This window comes from Thunnus albacares, chromosome 9 (genome assembly GCF_914725855.1).
Source record: "Thunnus albacares chromosome 9, fThuAlb1.1, whole genome shotgun sequence".
NCBI classification, from domain to species: Eukaryota; Metazoa; Chordata; class Actinopteri; order Scombriformes; family Scombridae; genus Thunnus; species Thunnus albacares.
Genome location: NC_058114.1, coordinates 12,337,123 through 12,360,245, shown reverse-complemented (window position 1 = coordinate 12,360,245; position 23,123 = coordinate 12,337,123). Strand labels below are relative to the sequence as shown.

Genomic DNA, 23,123 nt, shown 5'->3' with positions numbered 1-23,123 from the left:
CAACAATATTATTGATACAATCTGAAAAAATCTTGGTTTTCAGAACACAAATAGATTTACAGACACACCACAACAAGCTTTAAGGAAGCTCTTTGTTTTCTACTCTGGTTGGTAGATAGTCAGACATTACTATTACTATTACTACTCTGGCATCAACCCAATGCCCAAAATATGAATGTACAGTAAATGTAAAAAAAAAAACAACTAACACATCTAAATTATCAATTGCATCCACCATCTTCTCAGATAATGTGCAAACCAAAGCCTGTCATACAAAAACAATCTTCTTTTGACTTTGTTTTAAGGTCTCGACTGTAAATCAGAGCCATCAGATCTTCATGCTTCATTCAGCACACAGATGCTCTGCTGCTGTTTGCTGCTAATTCAGCTGCAACCACATTACTCTCCTCCTTAATAAGGTTTACTGTGTGTCTGCCTTACCGAGCCTCACCCTCCTCCACCCACACACACACACACACACACACACATACACTAATACAGCTTGTAACAAGCAACGGCTTGCAGTGCGTGTGCCTTTGTGAACGCTTTTTCTTGTGTATTGGTGTTGAAAAATGAGACTGGTGTGTGTGATTATGCGCCTGCTTGTTAGAGACTGCCACTGTGTGTCTGCTTGAAAAATCAGGACAAGTTATGCAAACTAGAGAAATGAAAACAAGGACAGGTGTGGTATACATATGTGTATGTACAATATGTAAATGTAGGTTATAACATGTCAATGTACACCTGTGTCACAAAAGCAGGAGGTGAGTGTGTGTATATGTGTGTGTGTGTGTGTTTGTGTGTACAGGATGTAGGTTAATGCTCTCTGCTGTGTAGCTTTTTTCTTGTATGAGGAGGAGCTATTCTCATTAGGAGCCTTTTAAAAAGCTAATTGGCTGAGCCAGTAAAGGTCAGGGAGCCCAGCAGGACGCAGACTAATGATCCAGCACACAGCACATACTGCTTTAACCTTTATGCATCCAGACGCATTTTTGGCTACTGAGCTCTAGTTTGGAGTTTTAGCGTTTCCACTCTTATCAGAAAATGAAGTGAAGACCCTTCTGACAAAACAGCACCAGACACAGCTGCCGAAACCAGATGGTTTCTGAAAAGGGAAAGGACAACAGGAAATTATGAGACATGTAATCCAACTGAATCTAGTAAACCAGACATGATGCATATTGAACTACAACTAACCTTATCCTTTTGAAGTCGCACGAGCCAGCTTCACATGCTAGCTGCTGTGAATTAGTGACAGAGGAGACACCTTGAAAACTGAACATAAATACCAACAGATCCAAGTCCATGAACGCACACGAGTTTAAAACTTTTTATGATATCACTTGGTAAGATTTTGCCCAGAACAAAACACTGAGCTACCTAAAAAGCATCACTTCATACATTACATCACACGATAAAATGCAACATCTTCTATTGAAATCTCTTCTTAAAACTCATTTTAAGTGTTGTAATTGTTTTAAATTATGTTTTATTTGTTTTACCTTTTACACATTGGATTTTATTGTTTTTTAATGTTTTATTTTACTGTAAAGCACTAGAACTTTTTTTTTAAAGGTGCTATAAATAAGTTAAGATAATTACAGTTACAATTCTGTAGTGTTATCTCTACTCTCCCACTACAGTACTGTGTGTAAGCTGTGTTGTTGGTATGCTGATTGGTGGCATCATCATTATAATTTCATAACCATTAGAATTACTACATATGCTCTGATTGTTTTGACAGAAGGAGGTTTTGGAATTGCAGAGAGGACTTGAATCTATATTGGGTTGTGTGGGCGGCTCTGCTAAATAACACAAACACAGTGTAGCTCTGTAACTGTCAGCTCTGCTCAGTAATGTGCTTTGACTCACGGCAACGAGCATCATTGAGTTTAGAGATTGCCTCCTTGTTTTGTTTTATTCATTGTTTCTGCACGCTGATCTTGTCTCTTTAGTCATTCATATTCCCTCTGAGACAAGTCGCATACTGCCTCATTGGAAGAGTTGAGTCACGCGAGTCAAACGCAGGAAAACATTTGTATAAAATAGAAGTTTGAGTCTGCACGATGATGCAAAGTATAAATTAATTGGGGCCTGGCTGAGGGATACATTGACGTCATTCTGATGAGGTAGGTGGGAGCAGGGCGGAGAGCACTACAGCTGCAGGATTACTGGACCAACAATACTGAAATAACAACTGTCATGATCCTGTCACAGACTGGCTCTTTGTTCCTCGGTTGCCATCCTCCACCAGTCCACCAGATGCCCTCAGACTTTTTCCGTTTGTTGAACTGGACTGAGTGGGAGTGGGAGTTTGCTTTCACACTATAAAGAAGTTGTGGCATGTGACTGAGGAATTTGACACATCTAGTTAGACTCCAAAGATGCAGCAAGTTATACACTAGGCAGTTCATTCCACGTCTTCATTTCAGAGCATTTAACAGATGTTTATATCCAGAGACTGACAGGTTCATCATCCTCAACACAGTATGAAAAAGGAGTTTAACATTTGTTTCTGTAGATTTGAATAATTTGCATTTACAGCCTTTATGTGCTGTGTTTGAAGAACTGCATCATCATGAAATTGTAAATAAGAGGGGTTGCAGGTTATAGTGTACTTGTATATTTAAGTTTATTCATGTATATTCTTAGATGGACTTGCTGGATATGTACGAGGATTATGTTTCTGGGTTTTTGATTTTCTGTTTGCCCTTTGTTTTTCCTCCTGTCTCCCCAGCCTTTTCCCTGCACACCTGCCCTGCTCCCTTTGACTTCTGCAGCCAATCCGCTCCTTTCTCGTTCTCCTCTTCCACCTGCACCTCATCCCCTTGTCTGTTTAGTTTGTATTTCAGTCCTGTGTTTCAGTTCAGTGTTGTTGGATCCTCTGCTCCGCTTTGTTCTGTGTTGTTCAGTTTTGCTCTGCCCGCACTGTCTGTAATAAAGATGTATTCTTCAACTTCCTTCTGTCTGCAGTCTCCTGCATTTGGGTCCATCTGCTCTGCTACTCCCAACAATTATATTAATTATGTAGTCATATTCATATTTTTGTTCAATATTTTGGCTGTAATTATTTTCCTTCACACAATGAAAAAGAGTGTTATAATGTTCATATCCATGGTAGAGAATAAAGCAAAAAGAAAACGATTTGCTTCAATTTATTCCATTGTGTTTTAAAATTGGTCTACATATTTATGAGACATTCCACTGAAGCCAAGAAGAAACAGTGAAAAGCAACATCCAACATCAGAGTCCACTACTAAGAATCACATGACACAAGTTGAAATACCAAAACATTTTATCAAATAATATTTATTTTTTGAAATGAAATTACATTTGTCATGACTTGCACGTTATAACAGTTTTTGAAATGTTTTAACCTTGTCCAGAACAGCAATATTAACATGTACAAGGAAATGAAACTATTTAACACATCACAGACATCTTGATGGCTTCTGAGAAAATGATAAGATGCTACATCCAAAGAAAAAAAGTTCCTTAAAACAAAAAGCATTCACAAAGTTACTCACATTTAAAAAAGAACAGCCATCCATTTCTTATATTTCTGAGTCGTCCAAGACCAAACTTTGGGGAAAGTGCTATAATGACACCAATATCAAACACAGCCTAACATACTATGTAAATAATCTACATTATATTAAAATGACATGAAAATCAACTCCTTATAAAAATGCTTTTAGCCCCTTTAAGTCAGTACATAACTCAAGTCCTTGTTGACAAAATGATTTCTCAAAAACTGGATTCTCAAAGACTGTCCAGATATGTCATCAGTAATGTAGTTGTTAAAGAATAGATATTCCCTCCTTCGTGTTTTGATTCATTCAGGCGGTTGGGGGTTGATTTAGTGTGGATGTAGGGGTCATGAACTACCTGGCCCCAAACAGAGGAAACAAGATGCCTGAGTTTCGCAGGTGGAGCGGAGAAACAGGTACACCTGGAGACCAGAATCGAACGTTTTATTAATATCAATATTAACATAAACATACTATTCCTCTAAATATTACAACCACATAAATAGTTACAGATTCATAGAAATAAATACTTTACCTCTACATTATCAGTGTTAGTCTAAAAAAAGCTTCCACATGGAGAGCCCGCCATAGCATTACCTGCCCAACACCTAATGGGCCATTTTAAGTCCCAGGCTAAGAGTGAGTTTCATGACGTACCTGTTGTTTTGCTCAGAGCTCTGTTGAACCTGCATCCACACCTGACAGTGATGTCATGGTGCTGAACACACTGAGGACATTTCTACATTATAGCAACAAAGTGAGAACCTCAACCACTGGAGGTAAGCAAAAACAAGACTCCCAGCGGGTGTTAAGTTACTCTTCAAACATTCATAATGATTAAAAAAAAAAACCAAAAACAAAGAATTGTAATTTTCAGTTCTGTTTCATACTCTGCAAAGACTCCACACAGTGTTTCCTCTGAGGAGCTGTTCAACAAGCTGAGTACTGACCACTATTATGTAACACAAATCTGCTGAGCAGTCCAACTCAGCTATAGACGATCAAAGATAAACGCAACATGGGACAAGTGCCTCCTTTACGTTTGTGAGTTATAGTGTAGATTTTTTTAAAATATATTGAAGTCGAATTTCTGCAACATCAGGTTTCTGAAAGAAGCACAAGTCTCAGGGCAAGCAGGTAGTCAAAATACAAAGGGGGAAGAAATGCCTTTAGCTACTCTGAATATTGTCAGCAGATTGTCAGATTCTACTGTTTTTGCACTCATACATGTTCAGATACACATAAACTCAAAAATCATATCTTCTTATCTGTCATGTAAACATTCTTGTCTTTATCTTGTTTGTTTTCATCTGTCATTCATGTAGCTGTGCAAAGCATTTTGTGATACTATAGTTCCCTATTTGTAGATAAATCGGCCTTGACTCACTCTGTGCAAAGGGTTTTACTTTTTTTCATTAACACCGTGCAAGTGAAAGTATTGTGCAGCAGCAGTGTATCGATATCAGGACAAATGCAATGAAAGCAGCTTGTTGGGTCAAATAGCTCTGGTAACAGGTCTAATTGAATCTGTGTCAGGTTCTCAGTGCAGGTACATCCACCACTGCAGACTGCAGGATGGAAATCAATACGTCCTCTCTGCATCCATGGATACACTCTAATTTCATTGAAGGCTTGTGTGTATATGAGTGTGTATGTGTGTGTGTGTGGTTTAGAGAGGGAGAGGCACAGCGAGTGTATTTATGTGCAGGTTAATGAAGGGCATTGTATAATTGTATTAGAAAATGAGTGTGTGTGTGTGTGTGTGTAAGAGAGAAAACGAGTCTTTGTGTGTATATAGCCCTTTTACCACACTGTTAAATTCCCCAGTTAGGAGAACATGATAAATACTCTTACAAATGATGAAAGCTCAGTGTGATGGCAGAAATATAAACATTTGATTTTAAGTGCAGTAGTTGACTGCAACAGGATGTAAGAACATTTAGCTAAACATAACCCCTCAGAATTACTCCTTTTAACTGATTGGTCAACTAAATAGAAAGCAGATGCAAATTTGTAGTTCCACATTTATTATGCACTTTTTAAATTCATATTGTAGAGAAATATTGAAAAACAATAGTTACCATTCAACGTGTATTTCTGAATCGACTGTGATCTGCAAGCACCAGGCAGCACATGATTGTTAATAGTATAGTGTCCTCTAAAGTTCAGACTTTAGTGTCTTAATAACTCTGACGTTCTGTCCTGTGTGCCGCACAATTTTGCCAGACATTAACAAATGTGGTCTCAAATAACACAAATAATCACAGTTAAATTCTCCTGTGAAACAAATTTACAAAGAAGAAATTTTATTTGCTGAAATATCTTCACAATAACTCACTTATCACTCCACAATAAAAAGTCAAAGTACTTATTTATATGAATCTGTTACTGACTTTGAATCCTTGCGCATTAACAATTTTCTTCACGTTAGGTCATGACTTACGTGCATGTGTGTGTGTGAACGTACCATGAGAACAGTCCTGGATTTGCCCCAGGTCAGGGGTGTGAAGGCTCAGGGTCCTCAGGATTGGAGGTGGCTTGACCAGGGAAGTGGAAGTGACCATGGGCCTGTGCTGCACCTCTCTGGGTGTTGGACTGCAGGAATCAGTGCTGCATGAAGTTGGTGGAGGGGTCGAGCTCAATGTCTGAAAACAGAGTAAAGCATCTTTAGTGACAATGACATTAGTCACTTCTAGTTGACATTGTGGGTGTATGTGATGTGTTGTTGTGTGTAGCTTTGTATTTTGTATTATGTGTCCTGTGTGTTTTTTGCTTTGTACTGTTTGTTATTGTGCTGTTATATGTTTTAATTGTGACCCGCCTAGGGGACTGCAGAACATTAGCTATAAGCTAACTCTGGTGTACTGGTACAGTACATCAAATAGTTATATTTATGTTTAACACTGTACATGGTGTTAAATAAGACAATAAGACTAAAAAACATCACTTATTATTCTGTTTTGCAGAGCTTTACAAACATGTTAAATCCAAAGTAACTTTGCTTCCATAAAACCAAACACAACTCAAGTTTCCTCACTTCAAGATCAGCTTTACAGTGAGCGGGGATTTGCTTGGTCTGGATCAGATCTGGAGGGGCAAGAGGGCTGGAGGTGGGACTGGTAGGGTGGTTCAAGGCCCAGTCCAATTCACTACAACTGAGGGTTTGGTCATGTAGCAGAGCACTGAAGGGGTTGGCGTCCTTACCCTGAACAAGACACAGCAACAAACATGACTTTTGTAGCGCTTGATCACATTATTCTCTTGTTTTGATAACATAACATTTTTGTCCATATATACAATATCAGTCAGAAGTTTGGACACAACTTCTCATTCAAGGGAATGAGAAGTTGTGTCCAAACTTCTGACTGATATTGTAGATAAACATTTATTTTCCCCTTTAATCTTTTATTTACAGTAAATTATGTTATCCTAGTGAAAAGCACTGAAGCGGCATCAGCAATCCAAACACACAATCTGAGTTAGATTCCCCAGAAGGGTTTAAAAACACATTAATACATCAGTTTTAACCCTGTTTAAGCAATGCTCCAATAACTACAATGATTGATTATGTTAACTGCAGTACAATCATATTCAACTAAACAAAACCCAGATAACTGCAAGATTTCTGCTCAGTCTTTCAGTTTACCACATCATGTTATGTTTCAGCTTTTTCATATGCTCATTTCACCTGTTGCTGTTTACAGATGTTGAATAAACAAAGCAAACAACATGTTGCAGTACCATCCAGAAGCAGAAAGCTTCTGCAGTATGTTAAATATAAGTTATTTAATAAATGGAATGAAAGCAGTGGTGGTGTGTGTGGTCATACCTGGATGTGGGAGCTGACCTCTTTGTCCTCAATGAACTCCAGAGCCGGCACCTCTTCCTCTTCAACCTGACACATCAAGAAACTTCCTGTTTCCTTCAGATACATAGTTCATTAACAAATGCAACTGTACGCTGATCTTTAGTTGTATGTGATGCAGATTGATTGATCTGTTCATAAAGTTACATATAGAAACCTAACTGTATATTATTTTTGTTATTAATATGACAAACTGAGTGATTATAGCTGGAAGAATTGCATTTATGAACTTAAAGAGTCGGGCACCACAACCTATAGAGAAGATGCCTATTCATCTATGTTATAGATTTATGTCCATGTTAACTGTGCGGGACATACTACAGGGTTTCCTGAGTAGTCTATAGTGGAGATAGGCCACCTCTCCTGAATTAAAGACTGCCTCACCTTCCATCAGAGGAAAATAATACTTATGAAATAAAATTTGAATCTTTAGGGGAAATGAGCAGATGTGCTAATAACACTGCAGATGTCAAACAGTCAATAAAGCAACGTTTAAGAGCTTAATTTAATAGATGAACTGTTTACAAAAGGAGAAATAACATCAGGATCTGTCATACTTTGCAGGTCTCAGTATTAAGGGAACACCTTACCCATCACATGTTCTCATCACAGTAGTTATTCTGAGCAGCATGTTGCAATGTTGAGTTAAAAGACAGATAACATTCAGAATGTTTTCCCCAGTCTGGGGAGTAGGAGATATGTGAGGAGTAATGTTTAAGAGCACAAGTTGGCTGATAAAGACAGTGTTGAAGTTTGTTCACACATTTCATATACAGCATGGATCTGGTTAATGTCAAGTTGGATATTTACTAGCTGGGATCCTCATCTGCTCCATGTTGATCCTCTTCATCAGAAGATTATTTTAGAGAGGAGCAAATGAACACACTTTGCCATTCCACCTAGTCTGTGAAACCTTTCCAGTACCTAACTGTCAAAGTAGTGACACATTTTAACTTCACAATCTATGAACCATATCTCCACAACTTGTAAATAAGACAGCTGGGAAAGCACCAGTGACTAAACTAGACCGCCTGACTCCAGTCTTCCGGCTAAGCCGGCTAAAACACTCTCAAACATGATACAGCAACAAGCATATTTCAAAAATTGTTGTGTTGCTTTATTCATAGGGGGTTTACTTATTATTCAGTTTGTTTCCTTTATCCTTTTATTCTTCTGCCACTGTTATTCAGTCTAGTTGTATCTGTGCTTATAAAAGTTTTTTTATTTCATAATTTTACTTTAACTTTTTATTAAACAATAAACAAAACCTCTAGAGTGTTTTTAATGCAGTCATAGACAGTAACACTGTAAAATTCCCTTTCCTTTATGTTCAGTGTAACAACCGTCCACTCATTAACATAAGAAAGAGACAATCTTGTAATCCAATATCCATTAAACAGCCCACTGATTGGCTGTCATCTTATTTATTGGCCAACAACAAGCTGTGACCTTCCAGCAGTGTGACTATACATTAAGCAGAGTTGGACTGCAACCCCCCCCTTCTGCAAAAGAATGTGCATTTCATCTGAGTGTTGACAATGAATGTGTGTGTGTTGTGTGTGTGTGTGTGTGTGTGTGTTGAGGGTGCTTGGTGCTGCAGTGGGCCTGAAGCAGTGGCAGTATGGCTAGTAAGATAAGAGCTACAGACATCAGAGAATAAAGGCTTGGTTACAGCAACATTAAAAGATTGGGTGAGAAAGAGGGCGTGAGAGAGGGAGGGTGAGTACAGACAAAGAGAGTGTACTCACAGATAAGAAGCAATTGAGGGATAAAACTGCAAATCCACCACAAACAACAAGTAACCCCATACTGGACATATTTTAGCTATACAGCAACCTAAAGATATTTACATAGAACAGCAGCAGCTAGCTTGGTGTATGTGGGGGGGGGGTTAAGACTACAGTACCTTCAGTGTGGCTGACATGGACTGTTCATGTTTGTCTACTGCTGGTGTGGGACAGGAAGTGGTCTCTCCTTCTACCTCTGGCAGGTCAACCATCCCCTCCCCCAGGTAGAGACTCACTGGGTTGACCTTAACACACAGCTGAGCAAGAAAAGTGTTACGTAGAGAAAGGTGTATAGATCAAGTGCAGTATCAATTGTATTTCAACATTATACTTATACCATAGCCACATGCAAAAGGCTAAAAGGGCTGCCATCAATTTTTAAACATTTGTCAGTCTGACTCATAGTTCACCAGTGGATTAACTCATGACTTATCAGCCTAAAAGAAAAGTATTCATGATATGGCTAACTATCATTATTACTGCTCTATGGTATTGTGGGTAAACTGTTGACCAAATAGATGTTTAAGGTGTGTTGTTATATATTCCATATGTTTTAAAACACACCTGCCAGCCAATCAAAAATCGGCATTGATCGTGGCCATAGTGCAAATACACGTATGTTTGTGTGAGTGGCTCACCGCTGCACTGGCCAAGGGGCTGCAGGCTGTCCCGTGGCCCTGGCTCAGCAGGACAGTGTGGATGTAGATGTCGTTATCGGTGTGTGTATCACACAGGTAGACATGTAGCGTGTCTCCAGTGTAACAATCCAGAGCACCCACCAGGGTGCGGTCAGAGCACAACTTCTGGAAAGAAGCTGAGGCCTCAGCAGTCCAGCTGCCCTGCAGGACAGAAATCACATCAACGCTCTTATTCATAAAACTGAAAGGTTCTTATCCATAAAACTGAAAAGTAAAAGCATTGAACTGTGTAACATCTGCAGTTGGACAGTTTGTATTTATTCACATTTGCAAGAGCAAAAATGTGACTGCAAGTAATAAGATCAAAGCAAAAAACACTTTCATGTATGACTTTCAATGATATACCACTTAAACGAATTGAATGAATAATTTGTCATGCCTTTGAACTCCAAGCTTGTTTACAATAACTACTGTTCTACTCTAGCTCTATCCAGAAGAGTAATATTTCTACACTATTAAGCTTGTTCTCTTTAAAAGCCTTGGGAAACTAATGGCTTCATAAAAGGTTTGTTAAGAGACATAATATATCTGGTAAAAAGGATTAGTTCAACATTGTCTACTGTATACATACAGGATGGAAGCTGGACACAGCTGACACCGTGGTATTAACAAGAAGGGTGCAGAACTTTGCAGGAAAGCTCACATTTGACAGGTAACTGTGACAATATTAGCACTGACGCTATCATACTCACAGTGGTAGGTTTAATTCCAGCGAGTGATGACGGGACAGCTTGTGCTGGGAGAATCGAATAACATGACCTGAGAGCAGAGAGATGAATTGTAGAGAGTATAGCAAAACACACTGACCAGCTGAGTTGCAGCATTCATACTGTTTAAATGCTTAAAGGTTCTATATGTGAGCTGTGGTTGGGGAGCAATGCAACAGCTATCTTCTGCTATCACGCTTGAGCTTGTTTGGAATGGGCGACCGGTCATTGCGGGGGTGTTTTGTTGTGAATTGTGCAGTGGTTGATGGAAGCTACTAGCTGTTTCATTGGCTGGAGGGTAATTTCTATTAGGATAGCACTGTTTATGTTGTGTTGTTATGCCGGTCGTTTGTTGATGTTAGCGGGAGAGAGGCAAGGCACTCGGGAGTGCACAAAAACGTCACTTCCGTTGGCTTTTTGGCTGTTACAGACAACCGAAAAAGTATCTCATTCACTCATTGGCAATAAACAAAAACAATTAATGCATGGAAATTGCTTCACAATTCTACATATAGAACCTTTAAATGTTTTAGATGCCCCTACTTGAGGAACTTGAGGTTGGCACTGTGCACCACGGTGATATCGCCAAAATCGACATAGTACACCTCGACCTGAGTGGAGCTGATGACCTGGTGGATCACCACCCGGTAGAACCACATTCCCTTGGGTGACACGCAGCAGACCTGACCCCGTCTGACAAATTGCTCAGGGAGGCGGTAGCGCTCTGACACTTCAGGACAGGTGTAACATCGTCTAGAGGAAAACAGAGGAGAGGATCAGAGAAAGAAGAGGTGAGACGAGATGTGATTGCTCATAGGGAAGCATCAGGAAGCTCCCAGTGGACAGTTTATTTGTACATTGTGTTGAAACTATATTAATTAACTTTTGTTATGTATGGTTTGTGTATAGCCAGTATAGTTTGTGATGTTTTATAACATTTCTTCTAAACCTCCAACAGATCCAGCTTTAAACTTAGTTTAATGCTCTCTTCCAGACAAATCGGAAAAATATTTGACCTCCTCAAAAGCTCTTTAACCTTTTGTTCCACTTAAGACTCACTTAAAATGGTGTCCAGCTGATACATTTGGTTATCTGGCGGTCACACTTGCATGAGTAACTTGAAAAGCTAATTTTAGGGATTTTATACAGTTTCTTTTTAGCTACTTAGAAAAAATCTGGAAGTCACGTTAGCCACAAATATGTCTAGCTTAATCATTAAGTGTATTTTGATTTATGTAATGTTGAACCACACGTTTGGAAAAAAAACCAAAAAAAAACCATACACGCTCCTCACCTCATCTCAATCATCATGTCCTCCATAGCTCGTGCCTCCTCACTCTCACTGAAGCGGATGTAGAAATGTCCTGGTGACTCCACCTGTCCCACCAGGACCTCTACCAACTCCCGAGCGCAACGCCGGGTCGGCGGTTTAAGACGCTGACTCTGCAGGGCGTCCAGGGGCACAGCAGAGCTGCAATGTACCTGAATGGCAGGATACATCTCAGACATCTACAGACAGACACAGAAAGAGAAAAGTGAGAGAGGGGAGCAGGACATTTTCAGTTTTATTCCTACTACAGATGTCTGGTCTTTGCCTTTTACTTCGATGCTGTGATGCTCTGATTACCTGACAGAATCTCCAGTAAGGTTCCTACACACTATACAATATTTTAACAGTTGAGGTTGTTCGAAGTGCCTTGTATGATGAAATAACATTACAAAAAAGATATTGCCTAACCATTTCTTGGGACTTGGAATTGTTACTGGTCTCTAGCTCCTCATTCTGGTCAACTGCTGAGACATTATCATCATCGTCTCCTTCCAGTTTGTCTTCCCAAGAAGACTCTCCGCAGCTAAAGTAGTAGCTCATAATTGGCATCTTCACACGATCACCGAAACTCACAGACTCCCCTGAATCTATGAAATAAAGAAAGCAAGAAAGTCAAAAGTAACTGTTCACCTACAGTATACATTAAGAATGTTTTATATCTCAGACATCATTATTTTTTTACAGTTTTTTGAAGAACAGAAAGCAAGACTAGTAACATGCAGGGTGAAACCAAGAAAGAAATACAAACTGGTGTTCTAGTGAGGTACTGCTGGTGGCAAAGTAACTCCTGTATACAAAGGGGAAAAGTTAACCAGCAGTAAGTGTAATCCCCAAATTACTTGTCTACCTCCATCATTTTTCCAGCTTTATTCCAAGCGCTTGGTTATCCACATGAAATGTCAAGAGTCTGATTATATAATTGAAAAGTGCATCTCTAATTTCCACAGAAATACAGTATAAAATACCTGACATCAGCAATTAATGTGATATTGACTGGTGGTATTTAAATACATGCACATAAACACCTGTTTGCGATCTGTCACTGTCCTGTATGTCCATGACTATCCAGTGGTGGCCATCGTTATCCCCTGCAGGTTTCAGGTGAAAGATGTCACTCATGGCGCCGACCATTTCAGTGACACTGACAAAACCGCTCTGTAGTAGCGGCAGCTCCTCGCCAAAAAGCCTCTGCGATGCAAAAAATAACACAGGTACAATTGCCGACAAGACCACCACCCATCTTTCGTTATTAACAACACTCTGCTCCATGACACATCAACAGCTTTTAAACAGATCCTGGATCTGAGCTGGTTCCAATGACCAATAGGGGCAGACAGACTGATTGTCTGTGTGTGTATGAATGTGTAAGAATGAGTGAGTGGTTTACTTTCTTTCTTTACTTACTAGAGTCTGGAAACACTGAATCCATCCCTCACATGCACTGCTTCACTATCATTTCTTACCTTGTACTCTGCAGGCAGATCATGCACCGATAATCCACCACTGGTTTGACCTACAACCTGAAAATATAAAGGGTTTCATTACAAGACTCCATGTATTCAACTATATTCGACTATTCTTGGTTACCTTCCCTCTCAAAGTAAATATTGCTATGAAAGCAAAGCATATTTGAGGCTTGTGATTACTAGTCACACTTGGACAAACTATTAGGAAGTCTGACCTTTCGTAACTTGTCCTTCAGCTCCTGACTAATGGTGCCAGCAACTCCATTCTCAAGGATTTGCTGGCGAAGCTCCTCCTCCAGCTGATGTAGAATTGAAGTAGATAAAACAAAGACATTGTATGTATAATAAATAACTGTCCAATGCTTAACAAGCTTCATGTGACCAAAACAAAAACAACAAAAAAGTCTTCAGATTGGTAGCTGCAACACAAAATTGCAGATGCAACAAAGACACTAGACAGAATTATCTTCTATCTCTATGCTTTTCATACAAGTTATCTGTAATTTGCTACTGATCAGGTTTTACCTGTGTATCCAGTTTAAGTAACAACCTTGAAATAATGGAATTTTGGAAACATTTTCCTTTATTTCTCCTTTTCCTCATTTCACATTCTCTTGTCTTATTGAAGGATTGGTTCATATCTCAAGTCTATTTTTAAAAGAACACTTGCATGCCATATACACATATAAACATACCAAATGTACAAGGAAAGGGTTACTGGTCATTGTCATACATCCTCCTCAAGTGTTGTTTTAAGACAGACTTGAAAAAAATATCCTATCTTTTAATCAGCATGTCCATATTTCAAGTGCAGGTACTATGTCTCCTTGTTTTACATGTGAACAAACCTTCAGGACACGTTTCTGAAAGAGCTGACGTTCCTGACAGAGCTCTGGTTCTGCTTCATGCTTCTTCTCAACCATCTCTGGCTCACTACTGACAATAAATGCCGGCTCTTTCTGGAGAGGGCCCAATGTTGTCTTTATAGTGGGTTCACTCAGAGGATTCTGCTTCACTGGGACTTCAGCTTGAGTAAAGCACAACGGTGTTTCAAAAGGTCAGACTATAACTAAAAATAACAAGGCTACAAAACATGTGGAGCCCATGCTCAGCTCTCTTCTGTGCAAAACTCACATTAAAATCATTTAATATACAGATTTTGAAAAGTGTATTGGTTTGTCAATACTAATACCTAACCTAATAACCCCATCTACATGCCACATTCCAGCCAAGATATTCAAAACATGTAAATGCATCAATGTCTCCAAACACTGATGCATCTCCCGTCTATATAAAACCCGCCTCTCTATTAACATACCTGGGAGTTTTGTTGGTGTCTGAGCTCTGGTGTCTGGTCCTTTGGAGGCTGACTTGTCAGTTCTGGTTGATACAGGCTTTATTGGTCCAGTCCTCCGTGGTGTGTTGGACAGTCTGAGCAGGGGCCTGGGCAGCATGTGCTCCCTCAGGGTCAGAATTGAGCCAAGCCTGCTCTGCTGGATAAGGACCAGGTCCGCTGCTGCTTCCAGCATCTCTCCAGTGGAGAAGAAGCCATAGTTGTGTACACGCAGTGGGTGGCCGAAGCAGCGAAGGAAGCAAGCCTCCAGGTCAGACAACCTGAGAGGGCCCTGGGACAATGGTTGCATCATTACTCCAAACAAAATTACATTTTACAATAACACAGCTACATTTACACATATACTTTTTTAGAAAAATAAAAACATAAAAGAAAAGTTAGTCAGGCCTCCGGTTCTCTGATTTAGCATGGTGTGTTTGAATAAGGCACTGTAAAACTCATGTAAACAGTCTTAACACCATGAAGCTGAAAAAAATTCCTATTTGTCCCATTTCAAGGGAAAAGAAGGTTTGGCTCAGCTAACTTTAATCACACAGCTGAAAAACTCCAAGTCTCCAACTGACTCAAACAGACCAAGTCATTCTGGAGGATAGACAATGTTTTTGGTGAGTAACAATTAATGTAACAAAAAATCTCTACAGAGTACCTTAAAGTCATACCTGGGAGAGCAAGAGGCGCAGCTGTGCTCTCAGCTGGGCAGGGAGGGCTGGAGGAGCACGGCCTCGTCTGGGAAGGATCAGAGCGGGTGAAAAGTGAGAGAAGCGGGGCGAGAAGTAGTTGACACCTCCCCGCCTGGTCTTCTTGTCGGCCTTAGATATGCGCTGCTTGGCTACCAGATCCTCTATGTTTCGGGTGGACTCGTCACTAACAGCTGCGATGGCAGAGAAGAAGGTGAGAGCATGAAATATTAGAACTTGTTCAGGTGTTTGAAAGGCAATATATATTAAGACTTCTACATCAAACGTTAGCTTTAGTGTTATTTCAAATGCTGAACCGAAACATTACTAAAATACAAAGCACATGAAAAAAAGACCCTTTAAGACTGTGCTGCCATCTGCTCTGAGGTGAACTGACACCACGTCAGGCATCTCCTTCACCATATCCAGGATGTTTCTGAAGCCCAGGAGTTTCAGGGGCATGGGGTGTCCCAACATGCCAACATAGTCCCGCCTGAGCTGGTCAGGGTCCAAGCCCATCTTAGATGAAATGAGTAAGGAGCGAACATCCTTCTTCAGCTTTGCCAAAACGTCTTCCTGGTTCATCTTGCCTGCTGATATCTGTAGAACACAGGGACGAGACAAATGGATCAAAACATCCTGAAGAGAGCCAGAACACAACCACCAGCTGGTACTGTGGTTCAGGAAGGTAGACAAGTCTCTGCAATAAACAAGCTACCTGCAAGTCCCATATTCCTTTAAAGGGCATGACTAGCCAGTAATTAAGTATGTGAATATTAACAAACTCAACACAAAATTGTATGGTCAACTTTGGTTCACCGTACACATTAAATATGTCCTTAAACTGAACCAAATTCGCGTTAAAGCGCTAAAGTCAGAGGTGGAAGAGATTAAATTAAAATCTTGGGAAAAATATGGTGATGAAGTCAGACATTGAGGGCAGGCTTCAACTTGAACCATCCGCCATATTTTGTTGTCTTTGCACTTCGAGTATGCTAAGCTAATTTCACTATTTATGACATTAACGTTATAGGCCCAATACACCTTCTTGAAGTAACATGCTTACACTATAAACAGTTAACAACAGGGGTAATTAGTTAGCCTGCCCATTCAATTGTAAAAGTTATCGATAGCCTCCCTCCACCTTGCCGACCACATCCTACACTTAATAGGATGCAGCTGCAGCAATTTTGAGTATTCTACTGTAACGTATACAAAGAATAATGACAGAGCAGTCTTGTCATGCTATCAAATGGTTCAAATACGAACTTGGGCATAACTTGGACGAAACTCCAGTATCTTTACCGCTTCCTCCCAGGACGTTCACACCTGCTGAGCTAGCTTAACGCCAGCAGACCGCGTTGAACGTTACACGTTGTTGGGTTGCAGCGCAACCGGAAAAAGAAAACACCGCGCACGTTGTCGTCAATGTCGCTGCTCAGATGTAGTTTAAAAATAATCGAAAACACAAGGAGGGTGCTTCCAGATAGCTAGCGTTACCTAAATTAAAATACACTGGCAAACTAACTTCCCTACCTGTGGCAGTAATGTTAAGTTACCGTAGCAACGCAATCAGCTCGAATACATGATGGTGACTAGCACAGAACTCATCTAACGTTTGGCTCATTACGTCTGTGTATCATGGCGACGTACAGCAACACTGATGTGATAGAGCTGGACATACTGCAAAAAAGTAAAATTGTCAATGTAATATTTTAAAGCCTTGAAAAACAGGCTTTACATAAGGACTTTTTAATTTATACCAACCTCTCTTTCATAAAAGCCAGGATTTGCACAGATCATCACAACCATTATATCTATATTATTATATTTTTTATTTTGTGATAAAATATAATTTCAGTTAAATACAAATTGTGAGTTGATGTCCTGTTTTGTCTCTTTCCCAGCACGAAAACAGGAAAGTCCAATTATGTGCTATATGTAAGGATTGCGAAGCAATTTGGATGTATTAATGCTTTCTATTGTCAATGAGTGAACAGATTGTAATGTAACTTAAAGCTGCAGTGTGAGAGTTTTGTCTCCCCCCTTCTGGCAGTGACAGTAATTACAAAAACACTGTAGACACGTGCTTATGTCATAGGCTCCACTGTAGCTTATTCCGTTGCTACTGTCACAGCTGTAAAACGGTGGATAAATTGTCACACAACCCCCGCAAAATGTCTCATAGAATCAGAATTTGATCCCTTTGGACTGATAACATTTGGAAAGTCTAGAGCTGCACAATTAAATTATTTTATCCCCATTCAAGCTAGCAGAGAGCTAACTGGAGGTTAGCTGGCTTGGTCGGCGCAAGTTTCTAGTGCACATGCTTTGCCCATAGAACATGCGCAATATTCATCCAGTCAGCACACGAATGTCAAAACCGAAACCAAATTAAAAACTCTGTACTGTGAAATATTGAGAGATTTATTTGGTGGTGATATGCTTAATCAGCATTGTATGAACTCGTTTGGCAAGGGCTTGAATGTAACGGACGTTCGTTTAAAAGTTCCACACTGCAGGTTTGAAAAATGAGACCTTCCCTGACTTTCTCAATTGCCTGTAACAGCGTGTGGACTGATTTCTATGTGAAGGACTCAGGCCAGTTTTTCCCACGAAAATCCAAAGGATATGATGTTTATGTGCGTTCTTGAGTAGCCTGCCTCTCCCCGGCACCAGCAGGGTGCAACACTAGCTAACATTAGCTAATGTCCGCTAACATCAACAAATGACCCACCTCAACACAGAGTCAGGTAAGTTTTAACTGGCTAATGTTAGCACCACTGCTCGCTCGCACTGATGGAGTGTGAGCAGTGTGAATGTGAATAAATGTGAATAAACACACACACACACACACACACACACACATACACACAAATACTTATAGTTAGCAGCTCCGGGACACCCCAGCAGCCTACGGTTGAGACACAAACTACACAACCGCAACGCCCAGGGGTTGTCTCCAGCATGGTTACATGTCAAATGCCAAAGATACATAATGTTTTAAAAAGACTTGGGACTCCCACAGCAGACAAGTGGGCCACAGGATTCCTTCTCAGTTTAATTAAGGCTGCATTTAGGGAGGATAATATGTGTCTTTTCCTGTAAAAACACAAAAAAACTATGTCAGCTCTTTGGAAATTAGGCAGAGGTCATATCTGAGTCTGCACATTCCCATGTAAGACACACTGTGACTCCCTGAGATAATCTGAATGACACTAGTTTTAACAAAGAAGGAAGGAACACAATCCAAACAAACAGGAAATTAATGTCATACCAACAAAAGCTCACACAGAGAGGGGGTGGTACAGTAGGTGGCATTCCACTGCTCTCCTATATTCCTATATTCAGTCAGCCTGATCTACCATCCATGTAGTCTGTGTCATTGCCACAGTGAATGACAGCACAATTGACTCCAGTTACAGCCCATGGAAGCAGCTGACACCAGTAAAAGACACAAAAGCCAACATCCCAACAACCATTCCTCATATGCTCTTCAGTGCAGAGCCTCCAGCCACTATGGAGAAATCCACCAATGTCCATCCCAGTCACCCTCCGAGATCCAGAATGGCACCAAGGAAGGACAGAGAGAGGAGTCAACATCCAAAGGCTTCCAAGGCAGGCCGGCTCCCTGAGGCATCATCAGTGAGGAAGGAGAGGCTAAAGAAGGAGAGGCCAGAGACAAATGAGGTGACAGTGGAGCAGGAGACAGAAGTGAAGGCGATATCCACTGTGGTGGACATAGACAGCGTGAGAGAGCAGGTAAATGAGGAGAACCTAGGGCTCCTGGAAGCAGCGGAGGAGGAGGACGGTGAGTCAAAGCTTGAAGATTGGCCTGGTGCTTTATAGTGTGGGAGAGAGCTTAACAGTGTCTTTATTTCTGTAACGAGAAGTTTACTTATTCAAAGTTATTAGTTCTAAAAATCAAGAAAGATGTAAGTCTGTGACCCAAAACTTTCTTTATGTTGAATTTGTTGAAGCACACATTCTGGAAAACAATTTATAGATTGTCACAGATAAACAAATAATATAAAAAATATATAAACATTCAGGAACCGGATGAAAAAATTGTACATTTTCTTCAAAAACAAGGAAAAGGAAGCTTGGGAGCTGTTTATAATTGGGACTAAAATGCTAAATGACTCACTCATTCTGTGTAAAGTTGGTTGGAGGTCAACATTTTACATACTGTGGATTTCTGCAGGTCTAAAGCGCAAGAACCTGGGAGCTTTTGAGTGGCTGCTGATGGTCTTCGTCTTGACTCTGATTCTCCTCTTCCTCCCTCTCACCATCTGGTTCTGTGTCAAAGTATGAACTACATTAAAGACCAAACAGAAACCAAATTTGTACATTAATCTACTTCACAAAAATCAGTCGGAGGTCTTAAATGGAAATATGTCATAGATTAGATGGGGGAGAAATACATGCATCAGATACATGCTGTTTATAATGGAAAACTGAAGGTTTGGAGATCAGGTGATCTAGTCTGACCTCATGACAGGTTTATAACTAGAAAGGAATTTTACATTTATCAATCCCAGAAACATTTCAGCTGCTAAAACAAACCATTAGCTAACATTTTCATGTGACCAACTGATGAAAATAATGCGTCTGAATAGTCTGATTCATAGGTGGAAAGATCTGTTAACAGACTTTAATCACTCAGGTTTCAGTGGAGACTTTAATTGTCTTTTGGCAGTCGAAATAGTGTTAAAGAGTCTCTCCCACTCAGACAAGAAGTGTGGATATTGGAAATGTTTAGCATGAAAATGGGACATTATAGAGAGAATCAGTGAGTCAGCACTTCAACTTCATTATTTTTGATTCTAATCCAACGTGCACAGTACATAGTGTGGAGGGAAAAAAAGTGTAATTGTCTCATGTGTCATAAGACATTATATTTCATACAATCTTACAACACTGTATGTTAAAAAGCAGGTCCACTTGTATGTGTATGTCATATCCAGTTGGACACTGCTGATGGCTGTCATTTTGACTGACAGGTAGTGAGGGAGCACGAGAGAGCAGTGATCTTCAGACTGGGTCACTTACTGCGGGGAAGACCCAGAGGACCAGGTTGGCTGTAGTTACTGTAATCTTTTAGGCTCATCTGTTGGCAGTGATTTAAAAACTATAGTTTATTATTTTGATTACATTAAGGGTGTGCCATAATAGTTGCCTTGCCATTTCTGAAAATATGTGTCAGAGTTTGAATTACTGTTGGTTTCTGTTGGTTAGTGATCATAAAGCTGTGGAGCCATGTAAAAATTTGGACACTCCACAATTAGTTTTTGCTTAAAATTATGTTAAAAATGAAAGTAATACATTTTTTAAGTCTGAGATCTTCACATTTTCAATCACACAAAAGTCATACTGTAGTAAAAATGATTTAAAACCTTAATTTGTCAGCAACATGTTCTCAGATCAAATTATCCCCCCACCTCTCTGCAGGCCTTCTTTTCTACCTCCCACTCCTTGATGTGTGCCACAAAGTGGACATCCGACTGAAAATGCTGAAGGTTCCTACCCACACGGTACAGAAAAATAAGCAAGCACACACCTGAAATATTAACATTTACTTCCATGAATGAAACGAAATGAAATGATTCATGATACATTTACTTTTTATATACACTGTAATGGTAAATCTTTCATAATTAACATCCATTAAGACACCCCCCCCCCCCCCACACACACACAGTTTCACCACTGAACTAATTTATGAGACAGTGACAAGGGTTTAATTGCATTACACTGCTGGCTGATTATCTTTTTTTTATATATCTGTACCCAGGTGGTGACAAAGGACTTGGTGAGGCCGGAGCTGAGTGTAGTATGTTATTACCAGATAGAAAACGTGGCTCTGTGCAGCACAGCGTTGTCCAGTCTGACCACAATGCTGCAGACTCTGGTCCAGTCAGTGGTCAGAGACATTCTCGCCCAACACACTCTCAGCCACATCCTGCTGCACAGGGGGCAGATCGGTCAGCAGATACAGACAGCTGTTGACTCTGTGGCTTGCCGCTGGGGGATCAGGGTGGAGAGAACAGACATGTAAGACTGAAGATAAAAGAAAAGTCCAATCAGATCCTCTAACACAGTTATTTTATCATCAAGTGTTGGAACTTTTTTTTTTTTTTTACTAACCTTGTCTATTTCAGTAAGTGACTCAATACAGTTATCAATACACATGGACAAATGTGCCAAGAGTTGAGTGAGCATTCATGTAAGCCCAATTCAAATGTTAAATATTACATCCTGTGGCAGCAATGCATTCTGGTCTACCTTGTATTATTGTGAGTGTAGAAACTGATCTTGCTGCTTCTTTATGCTGGATCCTGTGCATTTGTTGAACACTTCTGCAAAACAGTGGATCCAGGAAGAATCTCTTGCAATTTGATTCTGAGGGCGGAGATAAAAACCTGACACTCATTTCTTTTAGCCGATGATTTTAACGGCTGCAGAAAATGAAGGTGATTTTTGTCAAAGCATATCAGCTCAAAAGAAAAGTAAGCTGATTTGTACAATACATGATGGTGGCACTGCTTCCATGAAGGATTTTTTCCTCTGTGTACAGTGATTTTGCCAGGTAAAGAGCAAAGAGGGACTCTTTCGTCTCTGCTCAGACAAGCAAATGTGATATCTTTAATGAAGTGGCAATAGAGTGAATGACCACTGTGTGATATCAAGTCAATACACATCAAATATTTTAACAGTTCTATCTTGCCGCCATCTAGACGAGCATAAGTTAACAACTGTCCAGTGCAGGAGTTGGTGCAACCATAAAAGAAGGAAATTCCTCAGAAAATGAACCTTGATCCCAGCTGACCTCTCAGTAGGTGCATGTAGAGATTTGTAGCATGCTGTGATCTTCCTGCTGACCAGGCTTGGCTGTGCTTGTGTTTGATTTTCTGTCAGAGATGAGCTCAGTTTTCCTGTGGAGTTACAGCAGAGTCTGGCTGCTGAGGCTGAGGCCAAGAGACAACAGCAGGTCAGGGTAAGTAACCATATTAAACTTTTATAATGTTATGTTTAAAATTTAAATCCAGCAATTAAAGCCTCTACTGTGTGTTTACGGTTTGAACTTTTCTGACTTTGGCAACTTTTAGTGGCAGTATCAAAACAGAGCCAGCCAGTTCCAGTGCCTAGCAGCAGTGCTCAATACACCATGTTTTCCATATCCATTTAAAACCACATTGCTACATTTTTTCCAACCCTAAGCATAACCTTTCTCTGGTTATTTAGCCTTACCAACAGAAGCTAACCTCTTCCAGTAGATAACTTCAGGATTCTCAGCAGTGTTTGTAAAGTTTCAAGCAGCAGTTATTCTCTCCTTCAGGTAAAAGCAGCTGAAGGAGAGAGAGCTGCTTGGGAGGGGTTCAGGTCTTCCCTCCGTCTCCTCCATCCTGCCCTGGTTCTTCCGTTCCCCCCAGATCTCCTCAACATGAACCCTGACCTTTCATCTCTCCCACCACCTCCTCCTCCCCCTCTTTTGGAAGGAGAGGGACAGTTGGCAGAAAGGGAGAGGGAGACGGACTCACCCATGATGTGACAGACTTTATTGAGATAAAATGTTGGTGAATATTAATTATTTCTAAATGACATGGAAAGTGAGATTGACCTAATAATTCTTATTAGTTTCATTAAAGACTTTTGTAAAGAATTTGAGACATGAGTTCATAATAAATGTTTTGAATGAATTAGGGTAG

General features: G+C 40.2%; 2 protein-coding genes across 11 annotated transcripts; one reads left to right on the top strand and one right to left on the bottom strand.

The window, feature by feature from the left end:
- Nucleotides 1–3,277: 3,277 nt before the first annotated feature.
- On the bottom strand, nt 3,278–18,815 carry tdrd5 (tudor domain containing 5). Of its 8 annotated transcripts, none has more exons than XM_044361022.1 (18): nt 18,780–18,815; nt 15,771–16,014; nt 15,397–15,608; nt 14,702–15,008; nt 14,232–14,410; nt 13,599–13,682; nt 13,381–13,437; nt 12,943–13,105; nt 12,326–12,504; nt 11,882–12,096; nt 11,131–11,340; nt 10,573–10,639; nt 9,821–10,021; nt 9,302–9,439; nt 7,360–7,452; nt 6,568–6,735; nt 5,974–6,175; nt 3,278–3,952 (listed from the first exon to the last, which is right to left on the bottom strand). In XM_044361022.1, exons 1-18 carry the CDS (start codon nt 18,798–18,800, stop codon nt 3,885–3,887), a joined length of 2,808 nt encoding a protein of 935 aa, XP_044216957.1. In that variant the 5' UTR covers nt 18,801–18,815; the 3' UTR covers nt 3,278–3,884. The 8 variants fall into 8 exon arrangements, with proteins under 8 accessions (XP_044216957.1, XP_044216963.1, XP_044216962.1 ...); XM_044361028.1 differs by lacking the exon at nt 18,780–18,815 and adding an exon at nt 16,974–17,067; XM_044361027.1 differs by lacking the exon at nt 18,780–18,815 and adding an exon at nt 16,951–17,041.
- On the top strand, nt 15,578–23,114 carry nphs2 (NPHS2 stomatin family member, podocin). 3 transcript variants are annotated; one of them, XM_044361031.1, is made up of 8 exons: nt 15,578–15,628; nt 18,915–19,225; nt 19,619–19,722; nt 20,418–20,490; nt 20,866–20,948; nt 21,209–21,468; nt 22,333–22,411; nt 22,754–23,114. In XM_044361031.1, exons 2-8 carry the CDS (start codon nt 18,934–18,936, stop codon nt 22,964–22,966), a joined length of 1,104 nt encoding a protein of 367 aa, XP_044216966.1. In that variant the 5' UTR covers nt 15,578–15,628; nt 18,915–18,933; the 3' UTR covers nt 22,967–23,114. The 3 variants fall into 3 exon arrangements, with proteins under 3 accessions (XP_044216966.1, XP_044216965.1, XP_044216964.1); XM_044361030.1 differs by lacking the exon at nt 15,578–15,628 and adding an exon at nt 17,313–18,167; XM_044361029.1 differs by lacking the exon at nt 15,578–15,628 and having other exon boundaries at nt 18,798–19,225.
- The last annotated feature ends 9 nt before the right edge of the window (nt 23,115–23,123 follow it).